Consider the following 16,061-nt stretch of genomic DNA (forward strand, 5'->3'; position numbering starts at 1 on the left):
CAGGGAGCAAAATAGAGTTGTTGATGCACTGGCAAAGGAAGTAGTAAAAAAAATATTTTCGAACAGATCTGTAGTTTTGGCAGTTCCTCCGGTGTTTGTCAATGATATAGTGTGGGCAGACACCCTAGGAACTGAATTGCCTAGATTATTTTTGGGTTGTAATATTGATACTATACTGCACAATATTGCAGAACTAGGTACCCAACGGTACTCAAGTAGCTCTAGTGTAACAGCAATATCTTAGCTAGTAATATATTCCATTTCGACCAAAAAAAAAAAGATTACTGTATGTTGGTGCTACACTATTATTCCGTTGTTTGTACCGTGAATATTATTTCTGTGGGGGGTTTATTCCCAACAATATATATATATATTTATTCCCAACAATATATATATATATATATATATATATATATATATATATATATATATATATATATATATTAGCTGATTACATCTTTTTCATTGGTATATTCGTTCCATCCATCTTGTTAGTTTGATCAGATACTCCTTGCTTCTGAAATGTTTTAATCAATTATCAATACAAGAGAAGGCTACGTACCCTACAATATTCTATTCCAGATTACTATGTATTTGCAATGCTGAACTCAAACAACTAAACGTACATCATGCGATTTTGTTAAGAATTCTCAGATAGATTGGTTGGCCATGATGCCTATGCACTCTTTATGTGCAGCATCAAATGTTAGAATTGTACTGATAGCATGAATAGATAATGTATATTCTATGCTACCATTATGAATAAGATAATACACCATATATATTATGAGATGCCTTTGCAACTCCACACTAATATCTCATAGAAACTCTGCAATCCTTATTTAGTCTTTCTTCTTTGCTGCTCTGCAGTTCAGGTTGATAAGTCATTGATGTTTACTGCCACCGTTGATCTCTACCTGTATGAATGTCAAAATGTTTCAGTTGATGTTTAATCGGTCAATCAAGAATTCTCTAATTCAAGGATTTAAGTTATATATATTGATGCTAATAGAGTTGCACGTAACTACAACGTAGTTGTTTACATAAGCTTAGATCATATTGTAGTGAAAGAAAAAGGATTTGTACCTCGAATTGGATACTCCTGCAGGCATCTCAAAATTGTGTGGCTCGGGCTGGCTTAGCTGCAGATGGATGGGGGCATGAACTTCTCTACTCACTGTGAAGCGATATGGAGAATTGGTGTTTCCATTCACTGTATTAGCATTCCTTGTACCATAAACCTGAAACAATAATGTAAAGTACTAATAAACTATCTTTTTGCACTATTAGCTTTGACTTTGTACTTATTCAAGGAAACTCTTACTTCATATCAAGTGTTACTACCTTTTTATACAATTCTGCATTTTCTTGTCGAATGAGGTTTACCTTCTTGTAGAGTTCCAAGTTTTCTTGATGTATCATGCTCCCCTATATAAATTCAAAGGAATATGCTCAAGAGTTTTTCAGATCAATGAGTTACGTTCTATTTACTTATTTTCTGATCTATTCTTGACATGATGAAAACTGCTACAGTTTCGCAACATACCTTTTGAGTTAGCTCTTGAATTTCATCCTTTAATATTTGCTCCTATAAAGTCAGAAATGTTAGTTATTCCGTTCCAATAATATTACTAATTAGATAGTATCAGGTTGATTGCTGACCTTTTTCATACGGATGCCCCTTAAGCTCATTTCCAGTTGATTCTCCAGATTTGTTAGGTGTTTTACACCCAGACCACAAAGTTCCTCTCCCATTAATTGCCTGTTCTATCACATGATGAGAAAATTGCCTATTGAGTAATACTTACTTGTCAGTTGTCAGTATAGATGCTAGTTTCAAACATCCATGCAATTTGTTAAAATGATGTGTTAATGTCCAATTCCATGAATTAGCTATATATCCATGAAAGAGTCCAACAATTCATGTCAATTGTGTAATAGTCCTTATATGTTAAGCATTTTTGTTCAACAAACCAAAAAGAAGATGCAACTCTATTGAATCTTGATGTATGAGTAGTTCCTAAGGTATTTTGATGCTGTAATATTCCACTATTCTGAAGTAAAAACATGCATGTCTTGCCAAGAGTAAACATTACCGATGATTTTCTTGCAGGTCGTGTAATTGTTGTCGCAATATCTCTGCCTCCCGCTGCCACAGCTATAGCAAGTACAATGTTGTCAATGAACTATAACTAAAATGAACTATAATGTTTATACAGTTCATTGCTATAGTAAGTACAAGCATTCTACTCCTATATCCGCATATCCTGATTCTATTCACATGAGAATGCTTCGGATTAGCAACTTGAAGTGACCTGCAAAATAGTGTGAAACAGGCCTTACTTTGCCAATATGGCTGTGATTTAAACTATACATATCAGAAATACGAAACACCTTCCTTCTGCTACTTTCTATTTGAAATGTGATTCTCTTCGAAAAGCTTAAATTATTAGTGTGTACGTACTTTTAATTAATTACTTACGAGTTTAAGTTATATATACCATCAGTTTAAATAATTTTTTAGTCATCCAAAGCATATGTACATGTAAGCCTCTTTAAAATATGAGATTTACAAAGTAAGGCATGTTACTTGCTACAACAAGTAAAGATGACCTGATGGTGTAAAAATTTCTTATACTGATGATGTATGTAACTTATACTCATTACTTAATTATATCATGTCTCAACACTATCTTCCCATCTTACTGCCCATTTTTGCCACTGATGTATGCAGAAGGAAATCTTTATTAGTGTTCCCTCATTCTTCACCAATATTCATGTTAGAACCCTCTATACTTCTAAAATCACAAAAAATACTACAACTTTACAGTTGTCTATCCCCGTCAATACGAAGACAACTGTGAAAACTATCATCTTTCCCCTGCTGCCACTCGGTTTCACTTACCTTGTTCAGCTGAAGTTATTAGAAGGCTTATTGGAACTATGCCTGTAAATGCTTTCTTATCACAGTAGATAAGACTAGGTTTTCCCGATAGAAAGATTTGTATGGCTTAGTGTGCAAGAAGAAATCACACATGGTGTAGAATATGTTATTAACATACCTACCACCAAGTTTTTGTTTCTGTATTCAATACCAATATGATCAGAGAAGGTTCAGAATAATGAGAACCTATATACCCTCCATCTCTTTTGAAGAGGGACTGATCATTTTACGGTTCAATTTTAAGGAGATCCACTACTTCATATTCCAAGCATACTGTTTCGGCCAAGACAAACGAACTACTTTTCAATGGAATTATGTGAAACATCAAGTGATTTTTTGCTGCTATACATGTACAGGTTTCCAGGACAGAACTCTATTAATCTAATTCTTTGAGCCTTAGTTATCCTAGTCGCTAAATGTAACCGAGGAAATGTACATATTTGGGAAGTTTCCCCTTAAACCTTTAACAAGACTGACAAAAAAAGACCTCAACTGGAGTAAACCTATAACTGTAACATGATTTAGCAGCAACACTGGTTATCTCTTAAAGATGGTCACTTGAGTGGCAGAATAGTAGTCTTCACAATGTAAGACGAATTCTTGTACTCTGCCGTTTTCTCTGGCATAATTCCATTAAAAAATAGTTCGTTCCTCTTACTCGTGCAAGTATTGGAATATGAAAGGTCAAGGTAGAGTTTGCTAATGCGCCATCTAGTTTTCCTAATGTCTATCAAGGTATCAAGTCCCTGCAGCTATGTTTTTTATTTGAATTAATAAGTTCTTAAAGTTTAATTATAATCCATAACATACTGATCCTATTTCAGCTGTTGACAAAAACCTATTTAGCTAACTTCATAGAGTACATTTAAGAAGAATTAACGTAAATAGCCACCCACCTAATCTCTTAAACTAACAATAGCCGACAGATGTATAATATATGATAATTCATGTATAATATATGTCTAACTGTGTATAATCTATGTATACCCGCTAGAAAAAGTAAACATTACATATAGATCGCTATTTGCGTAACAATAAGAAATTAACTAATTGCAATAAATTTTTCTTGTCATGAAGATCAAGATTTTCAGTTTAGAATGTGCTGATGATTTTGTGGATAAATACTGAAACAATACCAGAGCAAGATCATCTAAAGAGATACTCTACAGTAGAAGTTCATATAACTGTAATACTTCTGAACATATGAACAGATTTGTATAGGGTCAAATTTAACCCTCAGTATCTCTACGCCAGCGGGCGCGCCTAATGAGTGTACGCTGACCAACGTAGCGGGTACGACTCGGCCGTGAGGACGAAAGCGGCGTCGTTTAGAACTCAGCGTCTACACTAGAAAGACGTTACCTATCTCTGTAACTTTTTGATTCTTTCGAGGAAGGTCTTCTATTGTATAAAGGAGACCTCCATATTGTAAAGAGGGGGCTATCTGATCTAATACAACTCTGTCATTTTCTATCTTTGTCTCTCTATATCTCTACTTCCGATTAATATATCTTAGGAACATACATTGTCATCCTTCTAACACTGGATCTATAACAAACATTATCATCTTTGCATCTCTAGGATTATTATATTTGATTACGATTTACCCTTCCTCTATTTTTTGATTGTTTTATCGCTTACAAAGTGCATCAACAACTTTTAAGCCAAACAAGATTGTTAGTGATAGGCTGATAGCTAGTGATTGAAAAGAGAAAGGAAGGTAATTAGTTGTTCCTCACTGATAGAATACATAAGAAAATACATTTAAAGGTATTGTAGATACCTGTTTATACCACCAAAACGAAATCATCATCAATTATCATCAAATTTATCTAAGCTCTTTTCTTCTTTTGTCACTTTCTGAAAAATTCACAACGAATTATGTCGGAAATTCAAGTCTTGTTGAATTTGAATTTCGTTTTGACTTTGTAAATTCTGAAGGAAATTTACTATACATTACTACACCAAGTGACAACATAGTGGAGGTATAGGTTTCTTAAGGGCAGTGATTGCACTAACCTCGGGATAATTAATCCTCGGATAACTTGTTTCCAAACCAAACGATCACTTATTTGGTTTGAATACGGCTTATGCTGGGATAAGTTATGCTGGGATTAGTTATCCTGGTATTATTTTTTATCCACTATTTGGTTTGTTGTATTAAATATAACAATTGCATAATTTCTAAGAAGAAGGTATAAGTTATCCCGCCACTAATTACCCCACCCCCTACAAGGTATAAGTTATCCCGTACTAATTTTAATTCAGGGATAACTTATACCAGGTTTGCTAACCAAATAAAGAATTAAGGAGGTATTAAATTTTTATACCAGCACTATTACTTATACCTCATACCAAACGACTTATAGTGTAAAAGTTGTCCCATGATCAGCTAATACCCCAAACCAAATATGGGATAAATTAAAGTTAATTCTAAATTCTATCCCGAGATTATTATCCTTGTCCCATGTGCCAAACGACCTTTGATAGTACTATTTAAACCCCCCCCCCCCCCCCCTCTCCATATCTTGTGTCTCCACCAGAAAAATTACTAAGTTATACTGTCAATTATAAAATTCTATTACAGTTCTTATTATTGGAAGATTATTGCTTTCATACAGAGAAAGGCTGCAATCATCAATAAGATTTTCATTTCCTTTATTCTCTCAATTTATTTCCTTATTATTATATGTTCTTTTATCTTATCAATTATACTTGAAAAAGTAAATCAACTCCGGTACTAGAAACCTCAAAAATTATTTTTTGGGTTAAACATGCGTCTTTCACTAAATTCCTACATGCATATTTCCAGCACTTACATTATTCACTAAAACTACCGCACTAAGAGGAGTAACTAGTAATGAATGAACTGATAATTATTTAGGTATGAAAAAGTAGCAGAAGGAAAAGGTTACCTTCAGTTCCGACGCTGGATTGTGCAGTTGTTGACGTTCGTCCTTAGTTTTATTGTATCGTTCAATAACTGATTTCATGCTGCCATATGGAAAAGATAAGAAACGGTCAATTTATTATTGTTTATATGTATTTGACTATATATAAAGAAAAAAGATAAATCAACTTATATGCATTCACGGTGTAGATAATTTTTACACTATCAGTGTAGTTTAATCAACATTAATAGATTGCATGTCTTATTTTTCAGGTAAATAAATAATTGAAAAAATGACATTGTATAGCCGCTCTCAAAATAATAGCCGAAAAAATATACTATTGTTATGAAATAATAAAAGAAGAAAGAAGAGTATTGCAAAGAAAAGCAGGGAGAGAGAATTCTTATTGATTTGGGGTGAATTACAATGGAATAGAACCCTCTATTTATAGGGAGATGGTGACTTAGCCACCAAGTAATAAACCCTAGAATCTCTCTAAATATAGACATTCACCATAAATAGAACTCTATTTATAACACTCCCCCTGAATGTCTATTCAACAGATAATGTGCCTCGTTAAAACCTTAACTAAAAGAAAACTCAATGGAAAAAAAAATTCTAGAAAAGGAAAAAGAGTACACATGTTTAGAAATGCGCCTATTGGTTGCCTCATTAAAAACCTTGCAAGGAAAATCCAGTGGGACAAAACCTTGTAAGGAAAAAAGAGTGCAACGCGCATTAACTCCCCCTGATGAGAGCGTCAATTCACATCCTTGAGCCTTCGCATCACAATTGTGCACTAGCTTCTTGAACGTTGACGTCATCGGATATTTGATGAATCATCCATATTAACTTTAATGAATATGTTGCACCTTGAAAATCCTCGCTATCACATTATCATGCTTATAGAGAATTAATAATTCATTCCACGTAAATTTTTCTCAACTGTTTATCATGTCTCCCCCTCATGTTAGAAAAACTAACTTGTTTCCTCAACTTTAAGAACTCATCTTTGTGCGTTATGGTGTTAATTAAAATATACACCACACATCAATAATAATAAGATGGAATTATTTGGTTCCTGACCATGAACCACTTGTGAGGGGAGAAATTAATATACTTTCATATATAACGTATATCAAACTGATATATAAAACTTTGTTCTCATAAGCAATTGTTTAGCTATTAAGTGGAGGCACTCAATAAATCATTTTTGCTAAACCAGCTATGATGTAGACTAACTTATCAAGATGAACTTCTTGAATAGAAAATCTGGAATATGCTCTAAATTAAATTATTGAGCAAGTTACCTCGCAAATACCATGTTGCGGGTCAATAATAATCGCACATGTAACTATCTCATAGATGCATCTTATGTGGTATACATGGCAGGTGAAGGGGCCCATATTCACCTTTGATATTTCCCGCATTCATGAGATTCAATCCCAATTTTAGTTGGTATATTAATTAATGAGAACATGCAACATAAAAGAATTCGTAAAGAACTTTCTCGTTCTGTAATATTTACCCATGTGAATTCTCTTTTATTTTTGCACATCATACTTAAATTAATATGGATAAACCAATTATGCCAACTGAATAAATTATCGATATTGATAAACTTCAGATTTATGCCATGACGTGTGCAATTATCAATAAACTCCAAGTTTATTATGATATGGGTTTTTATATCAATAAATATCCACTTTATTGTGGTATTCTTTTATTTATGTAGTACAAATTGGAGAATAAAGCGGGTAGCTTTTCACATACATATTACCCCGCTACAAGTTGTAGTAATAGAAGATATTAAATCTTTCTTTTATTTATAGTCTCAATATAATCAACCGCTTTCGCGTATACTTTGGAAACTGAATAAGTTTCTTTAAGACTTACTACAACACAATACCTTATTGGTAATTAATTGTGTTTCTCCAAAATAGTATAATTGGCTCTTGCAGAGTTCTCAATTAATTTTGTAGTACCACATATTCATCAACATCCATATGGTGAATATCTCTTTTAAAGAGAAAGTTATACCATTATGGTTATGGTCAAAATTATATGCAAGATATGTTTCTTGCATTAATGTTATTCTTTAATAATCACATTACCAAAATATTTTGGCGAACAATAGGTACGTGATCAATGACCATTCATGCCATAATAATGACATTGTTTTCTTATATCATCTCAAACCTCCCTCTAGAGGTGAGTGTGGTATATTCACTACCACTAGCACGTTCATATTCTTCCAAGAATGAATATGTATTCATAAATAAGATGTTGTCACATTCACATCATGAATGGACCATAATCATCTATATGTGCTTTATAAAATCTCATGTCAAATCGATGACAAATATTACTTTCACAGAGTGAAGGATTATTTTGAGAATCCTCATTATTCTCATTATCACAATGATGGCGATTATAATTTCGTCTATTGCCACGTCCACATCCATTGATACCTTCACGGTAATAATTTTGTCTTCTTTCAGACTTGTCACATATTGCTATCACATTCTCTTAAGGGAATGAGAATGAAGCAATTTCAATGGGACGGGCTTCCACTTCTTGTGCTCACAATCATCAATAAATTTGATTATGGCAAGCAATAGAAATTTTACCACTTCGGGTGTTATAATTTCTTACAAACTCCATTAGAGTTATAATCAAACTTTGTTGTCTTTGCTTGTATTTAAAATCAAAGTATAGAATAAAAGAGAAAAATACGGTAAAATACTTACCTTAAATCCAGAATTTAATCATGAAGGAAGTTCATGGAATAATTGACAATTATTATGCTCAATTCCAAAGCTTCTACTCAATTGGTTAGAGTGTCGTGCTGATAACGTGTTATGAAATAATAAAAGAAGAAAGAAGAGTATTGCAAAGAAAAGCAGGGAGAGAGAATTCTTATTGATTTGGGGTGAATTACAATGGAATAGAACCCTCTATTTTTAGGGAGATGGTGACTTAGCCACCAAGTAATAAACCCTAGAATCTCTCTAAATATAGACATTCACCATAAATAGAACTCTATTTATAACAACTATATATATATATATACATTCTGTATGTTATATACAAAAAATATACAAATTTTATTACACTTTTTGGCTACCAAATATAAATAGTTTCTGGCGTGGGCTAAAAGTGAAAAAAGCCCTTAACAACTTTGAATACCTTTTTATCTCCTGTTGTTCCTAAATAATGAAGGAATTGGTAAGTTCCACTGTTAGTTGAACTTTTTGATAGTGTGATCACTATTTAAAGGAAATTTATGTTCTCATTATATATTGTTAGTAAGTGTAAGGTAGGATTATTCAAACTTTATATAGCCTAAGAAAATCCAAGTTCAGAAAAAACTTAAAATTTGTGCAGTAACAAAAATTGAATATTTTGGATAAGAAGAGAAGGAAAATTTTGATTGTGTATATTGTTATCTAATTTAACATAATACTCCTTCTGTCTCAATTTATGTGACACTTTTCGCTTTTCGAGATTCAAACCTTTTACTTTTGACCATGCATTTGGACATAGAATCTTTTAATATTGAAATTAAAAATTACATATGTAGAAACTACGTAAAAAGTACTATAAGTCACGATAAGTTAATAATTAAGAATATTTAAAAGACATATCAAAAAATTACAGTCAAAGTGTAATTCGTTTGACTGTCGAAATCGAAAGACCTTCACATAAATTGGGGCGGAGAGAGTAATAAAGAGATTTGAATAAATTAAAAGATATATCAAACAAATTATTTAATTTCGCTCTATATTCATTATTATTGTCAACTTTGATTTTCCTCCAAATATTATCTTTCAAGTTGTAAAACAAGTATTGCCTTTTGTATTATGCTATAAGAGACAACTTGCAATCTTTTCTTTTCTTAATCACTAACTACACTATAATGTCCCACTTAAATATTGATTGATATATATAGTTATCCAAGATATATGCATATAATAGCTAAGTGCGATTGATATAGTGATTGAGCCAATTACTTGTATAAACTTTACAAGTCCTTGTCAAAATGATGATGGTTAGATAACATTCTATTGAACCATAATTTCTTTATTGACAAGATGGAAAAAATGAAAAAAAACAAAATTATCCCTATTGTTTAGTAAATAGTTTACAGATACCCTCCGTCCATCTATCAATCTAAAAATATACACTATGCTTATATATTAATCCCAAAAATACACATTACGTTAATTCTATAATAAAATTTCCCACGTCTAACGAAAAAATCGGGGCATTGCATCTATACCCAGTTTTTGGGTCACAATTTAACTTATACCCGCTTTGCAAAAAAAATTGCAATCGCACCCGCTTTTCGGGTAACTTCAGACATACGGGGCCTGAAGTAGCAAGAATTTATGTCTGAAGTTTGAACTTCAAATTTTTTTGCCTGAAGTGTGACCTTATCAAAGTAAAACTTCAGATATTTTTGTCTAAAGTTTAGCCTGACTTGCAAAAGCAATCAAAAACTTCAGTTCGTAGTGCAAGCTTCAGACAAATTAGTCTGAAGTTCTTCAGTTTGTAGTGCAAACTTCAGACAAATTAGTCTGAAGTTCTTTAGTTTGTAGTGCAAACTTCAGACAAAATCGCCTTGTCATATTTGAACTTCAGATAATTTTTCCTGGCATGATAGTTGCAAACTTCAGATAAAATATAACCTGGTAATGTCTGAAGTTTGGCCCTGTAGTCCAAACTTCAGTTGATGCTTCTTCAAGTTTTGACAATAAACTCTTGTTTTATTATTTACGTACTTTGTGTTGGGATGTATTAAAGTTTGAGAGGTAGTGGCGAGTCTTTCTTTCTTCTTGATTTGTCGCTTTGTCCTATTTTCAGAAACGATAATATGTATAACTTACAGGATAACAACTTTGAGAGAGAAAAGAAGAAGAGGAGGAGGAAGAAAGGAGCGCATAAGTCGCAGGATCTGAATTTGTCAAAAGTAGGGTATATGTATAGATTTAAAAATTCGGGTATAGGTTAAATGGGGGTGACTAAATAGGGCGCCTCATGGAATTTTTACGAAAAAATCAATGGCCCTTCAATTTATGATTGGCCACATGGCAATCTTGGGCTGAAACCAAACCTGGGTATAACCCCGCTCCATTAATCGGATTCGACCCTAATTTTGTTACCACACTCACTCCTACTCACTAGACTACCCCTTTTCTTCTTCTTCGGACATAAACCTCATCTTTGGAAAACGAACATGCCAAGAATCAAAGAAGGTATGGAAAATAACTAGACCCTCTAGTTTCAGCCGATTGGCCATATTTTCTCTCATTGTTATCAGTCAATCCTTCGCCGGCCACTCAGGTGACAGTGACCTCACCTCCATTTCCCTTGGCACGACCCTCTTCATATCCAATACCTTTGGCTTTTGGGTATGTTATTCTTTTTAGAAAATGGGTGGACTTACGACATTAATAAAATATTAATACCTAATTGTAATGAAATCATGTAGCATGAAGGTAGCAAAAGCATCAAGAACAAGCCAACAAATATCAATTGCGTTTGTCGACCATATCTGAAAGATTTTGGTCATGTTCAACTACATGTCGTTGTTGGTTACTATTTTAGGCTAGGAGATTCGATGATCACCGTCACCGGTGGTGAAAGAATGGTATCGGTAGTAGCATCCTGGAGAGAGACAGAGAGAGAGGGGGGTTCTGAAAAACATGAGAAAAAGAGAGAGGCAGAAAGGTGCAGGTATATGCAGGATTGTCAATGGAGGCGGCGATTGGCCGGTGGTAACGCTGACAGTAGTTGTGATGGAGGAAGAGAGGCTGGGAAGAGGAGTTTTTTTGGGTTTAGGTGAGTGTGTTGAGTGATAAGGAAGAAAGCAAAAGAAAAAAATAATGAAGCGGTTCAAATAAATAGTGCAGGTATTATACTCACGTTTGGTTTCAGCCTAAGATTGCCACGTGGCCCAGTAATTAAAACAATGTCACATCATTAAATTAAAGGCCCACCAGTTCTTCCATTAGACATATGGGCAATTTTATTAATAAAATTAATATCGTGTGCATTTAGTACTGATAGATGGATGTAGTGTGTATTTTTGGACTGATAGATGGTTGAAGGGTATATGTAAACCATATATTTACCCAATAATAGAGATAATTTTGACCCTTTTTCGTAGAAAAATTATACACAATAATCATATACAGACTTCAATTCGTGTCAACGGTGAGCTTTAAGCACCATATATATAATGACCTTTTGCAACTTCCTGATTTCATACACACTTACAAAGAATTGTTTCCCAAATTTTGATTGAAGCAGTACCACCTTTTGTGCTTATATAGATGAAACTTTAAAGAGGTCCTTAATAAGTACTGCAATTTTCAAAATTTGCAAACAATCACAAACTATAGCTCGCTTTTACCTCTTAAACCTTTAGTAATATTGTTAATTATATAATAAGAAAGGTAAGGTTCTTGTTACGAGTGACAAATAAAATTAATTAACTACCTACTTAATTAGACTTAGTGTTTTTATCATACATTACTCGAAAGTTCTTTAGTTAACGGATTAGTAAGGTTGTTTTTAGACTCGAAATCATAATTCTACTGATATTTCATTAGAAATCATTTGTCTTAAGTACTCATGTATTAAAGTAATATGTCTAGACTTTTTATGACAGTGTAAGAAGACAGTTGACAATTTTGCCTACAACTCCATATCTAGCAATAGATTTCTCAATTACTCTATTTCGCTAAACGCACCTGCTTATAAAGCAACGAGCTCAAGTCCATTGTTGGAGTTATACTAGTTATCCAACTAGCATCATAATATCCTTTCAGTATTTCATGAAAATACAATTACCATATATAAAACAAGGTAGTAAAAGACTTTGTAATTTTAAGGTGTCTTACTATACCTTTTCAATGAGTATTACTATGATTAGTAGTATAACCCTCAACAAAAGCAATACATGGCCTAGTGTAATGTATAACATACATTAAATCCGAGCAATTTATGCATAACAAATATTGTACAATGTATATATTGCTTTGTAGAATACTATATGATGCATTCATTTTTCCTATAACATTACTATTTTAGTTCGGATAGTATCATTAAGTAAGAACTATCACTATGTATCCAACCCTCTATATATCATTAAAGAAAAACTGAAAAAGACCAATTTTTTGGTCATTTCACTACTGTGTCTGCCTTCCGGAAAGAGAAACTGATCAATTCGAACTGTTTGATTCCTGGTTTAGGAAACAGTAAAAACTGAGGAGATTGGGGGGGGGGGGGGGGGGGGGGAGAGCTTCTTTAATAGGATCTGATGATAATCATTAGGACTCGTATATTCTCTCAATATTTTCTTTTGAACAATTAACAGCAAAAAATAAGGTGGAAGCAAAATGGCATCACCATTCAATTATATTAATCAGTATATGCTAGTGTTTATCCTTATTAACCATTTAAATTACATAAGATCATGTCTTAGAGTTCCAATATGTGTAGTACGGTTAAACTTCTAAGCTATTTTTTATTTCATGGAATGATTAAGTATATAAGGTCTAATTAATATTCTTTTTAGAACATATAGATCATGATATATCTTAATCAGAAGCTGTTAAGGGAAAAGAAAGGAGAAATCTTTATATTATTTTTCTTAAATACTCGATGTTTTTCCGATTAATTTGACATATATCTACAAAATAGGATCCAATAAACAAAAATATTTCCAACGAGAAAATGAGGCAATATATCTTAATAATACTTTAATACCTGGTGTTAGAAAACTCATAGAGCTTCCCAGTACTGGAGAAAATGATCAATCCAACTTCAGCATCACAAAGAATAGCAAGCTCCTTAGCTTTCTTCAATAATCCATTTCTTCTCTTAGAGAAAGTCACTTGCCTGCTCGTTGAGTTATCGATCCGTCGGATCACTATCTTTCCCCTTCCCATCTTGATACTTATTCTAGGGTTTTGCGAGCTCTAATAATAGATCAGAAAAGAAGAAGAAGAAGGAGGAGGAGGAGATTAATTACAATTAGATCTTAAAGTAAAAAAGATTAGTGTAAAAGAGGAAACAAAAGGAAATAAAGCTTACTTGGGTTGTTGAGAGAGCAATTAGGAAAAAAATCAAATCAAATTAAAGTCTTCTTTTAGAGTATGTTGTGACTAACATCAAAATCAGGAAGCAGCCTTTTATAAGCGAATGAGAGAAGTTTGAAACCGCTTTTGGTATTCGGAACAGCTTGGAATGTGGTTTTTGCACCTTTGTTTTTTTCTCATTTTAATTTTAGTTTATATACTTTATTGGTCTCTTAAATATTTATAAGTTGGGAAGTGGCATTATTTTTTTATGCCGCCGTCGCCGTATAATTCACTGACGCGTGGGGAATCCAAGACTTTCCTTAATAATTCTAAAAGGTGAAAAACCATTTTCCCATTTTAGTAACCTTATACTTGAACTGAAAAACTTTTACTCCTTTAGACTTTTGGACATCATGATAAACAGCCTGATCTTTGGCTAATTTCAAGAATTTTCACGTGACCTTGCTCCTTAGGACATCTTTTACCTCCCTGTCAAAAAGGTAAATGGGACACTTTTACTATACTACTATATAATTCTCTTTTCTTCTCTTTCTATCTAATTCCTTCATATCGTCTTCTTTAATTATCTTCCTGATCATCTTTTTTTCTATCCTCTTTTCACGTCCAATATTTTAATTTTCCTAAAATTATGGCATGCAGAAGGAGCTAGTTACATTAAAAATGAGTGGAAGAGATATGTCTACTACAATTGATCTTATAGATCATCAGGCAGATCCAAATTGATTATCTTTGTGTTTGGATGGCTTTCTCTATTTTTCCTTATAAAATTGGAAAGTGATTAATTACGAAACCAAAACTGTAAAGAATTACTGTATGGCAAGATAAAGTTTTTTAAGGAGTTCAACTATTTACTGGTAAATAAACATAATCAATATGCTGCTAAAGTAATATGCTTTCTTCCCAAAAGATAAAGGATACACGTGAAAATTATGTATATTTTAATTTGGCTGTAAAGGAAAATCGTTAGTAAACTGTATTTGTAAAATAGTTCTGGAAAAGATAAAATAACAGATAAATAGAAATGTAAACGAAACAGAATTTAATCCGAGCCCACTGGATTCACAATGTTTCCTTAAGGAATTTAATCCCCTCCTAGTACCCAAGGTTGTGGATTATTTCCTCCCAGGATAGAACGAATTACACACTGGTGTAGTGGTACTTCAAACCCCAGTGTTCCAGCGAACACAAAGGTCAGTAGCAAATCACGCTTACTGTTGCTTACATAGTAGATGGCCATATACGCAAATTAAAACGGGCAGAGGAAACGTTTTCCGTTACAAAAAAACGAACGGGCAGAGTCAATGAAATAGATAATTTGGATTATTGATCTTCCGTTACAAAGCCGAGCGACGACGACGGCGCGAGGCTTGCCTTCTTCTTAACTCTTTAAGAGCTAAAAGAAGAGCAATTGTATATATACCCATCAAAAACCTTTTCCTCTTCCAATATGGGACAATATCGCTTTGTCAAGGAGGGAATCTCAAATATTTCATTTTCCTTCCATTTCCCATTCACCCTCTTTTAAGCTACATTAAGCTTAAAAAACCCAATAAAAACTTCTCATTTCTTAAATTCCTCCCCTCAACAGTGTTAATATATCTTCATGTCCACTCTACACAAAGTGCTTCTACTGTAGTAAACTCACAGACATATTTGTAGAAGCTATTCCGCAGTATGGTATTAGGATAAAGAAAACGAACACTACGCAGAAAGAGATAAAAATTGACAACTCCTATTACTACGTTCTATACTAGGGTATATAATTTTTAAAAAAAAATCAGGTACAAGTTCGTTCATTTACAATAACTATCAGAATCTACTGCCTCCGCGAGGATTTACCACATGAGAGAAATAAACATGATGCATAAATTAAAGTTTATTGATGGTAAATCTTTCTAGTGTGTGCATGTGCGCGCGCGCCCGTGCATGTGAGAGGAGGGCACAGGTTTCCGTTGAATTTGCTCCAATCTAGAGGGACTGAGGCTGCTTAGATGAGTTTAATAAGTCTATAATGCACTGGTAATTAAGTTGGCAGATGAAATAATCAAATTTCTTTTACTACTACATTTTGAAGGGCTATTAACAAGTTGCGAAAACAGTTCTGCCAAGAAAGCT

The 16,061-nt window shown here is 33.2% G+C and overlaps 1 protein-coding gene across 2 annotated transcripts; it reads right to left on the reverse strand.

Moving 5' to 3' along the window:
* On the reverse strand, positions 577-14,112 carry LOC109226579 (MADS-box transcription factor 23-like). Of its 2 annotated transcripts, none has more exons than XM_019391382.1 (9): positions 13,939-14,112; positions 13,612-13,823; positions 5,860-5,938; positions 2,097-2,158; positions 1,663-1,762; positions 1,547-1,588; positions 1,387-1,428; positions 1,087-1,241; positions 577-917 (listed from the first exon to the last, which is right to left on the reverse strand). In XM_019391382.1, the coding sequence occupies exons 2-9, from the start codon at positions 13,791-13,793 to the stop codon at positions 914-916; spliced, it is 666 nt and encodes a 221-aa protein (XP_019246927.1). In that variant the 5' UTR covers positions 13,794-13,823; positions 13,939-14,112; the 3' UTR covers positions 577-913. The 2 variants fall into 2 exon arrangements, with proteins under 2 accessions (XP_019246927.1, XP_019246926.1); XM_019391381.1 differs by having other exon boundaries at positions 1,345-1,428.

The sequence above is a fragment of the Nicotiana attenuata genome, chromosome 6 (assembly GCF_001879085.1).
Source record: "Nicotiana attenuata strain UT chromosome 6, NIATTr2, whole genome shotgun sequence".
In the NCBI taxonomy this organism is placed as follows: Eukaryota; Viridiplantae; Streptophyta; class Magnoliopsida; order Solanales; family Solanaceae; genus Nicotiana; species Nicotiana attenuata.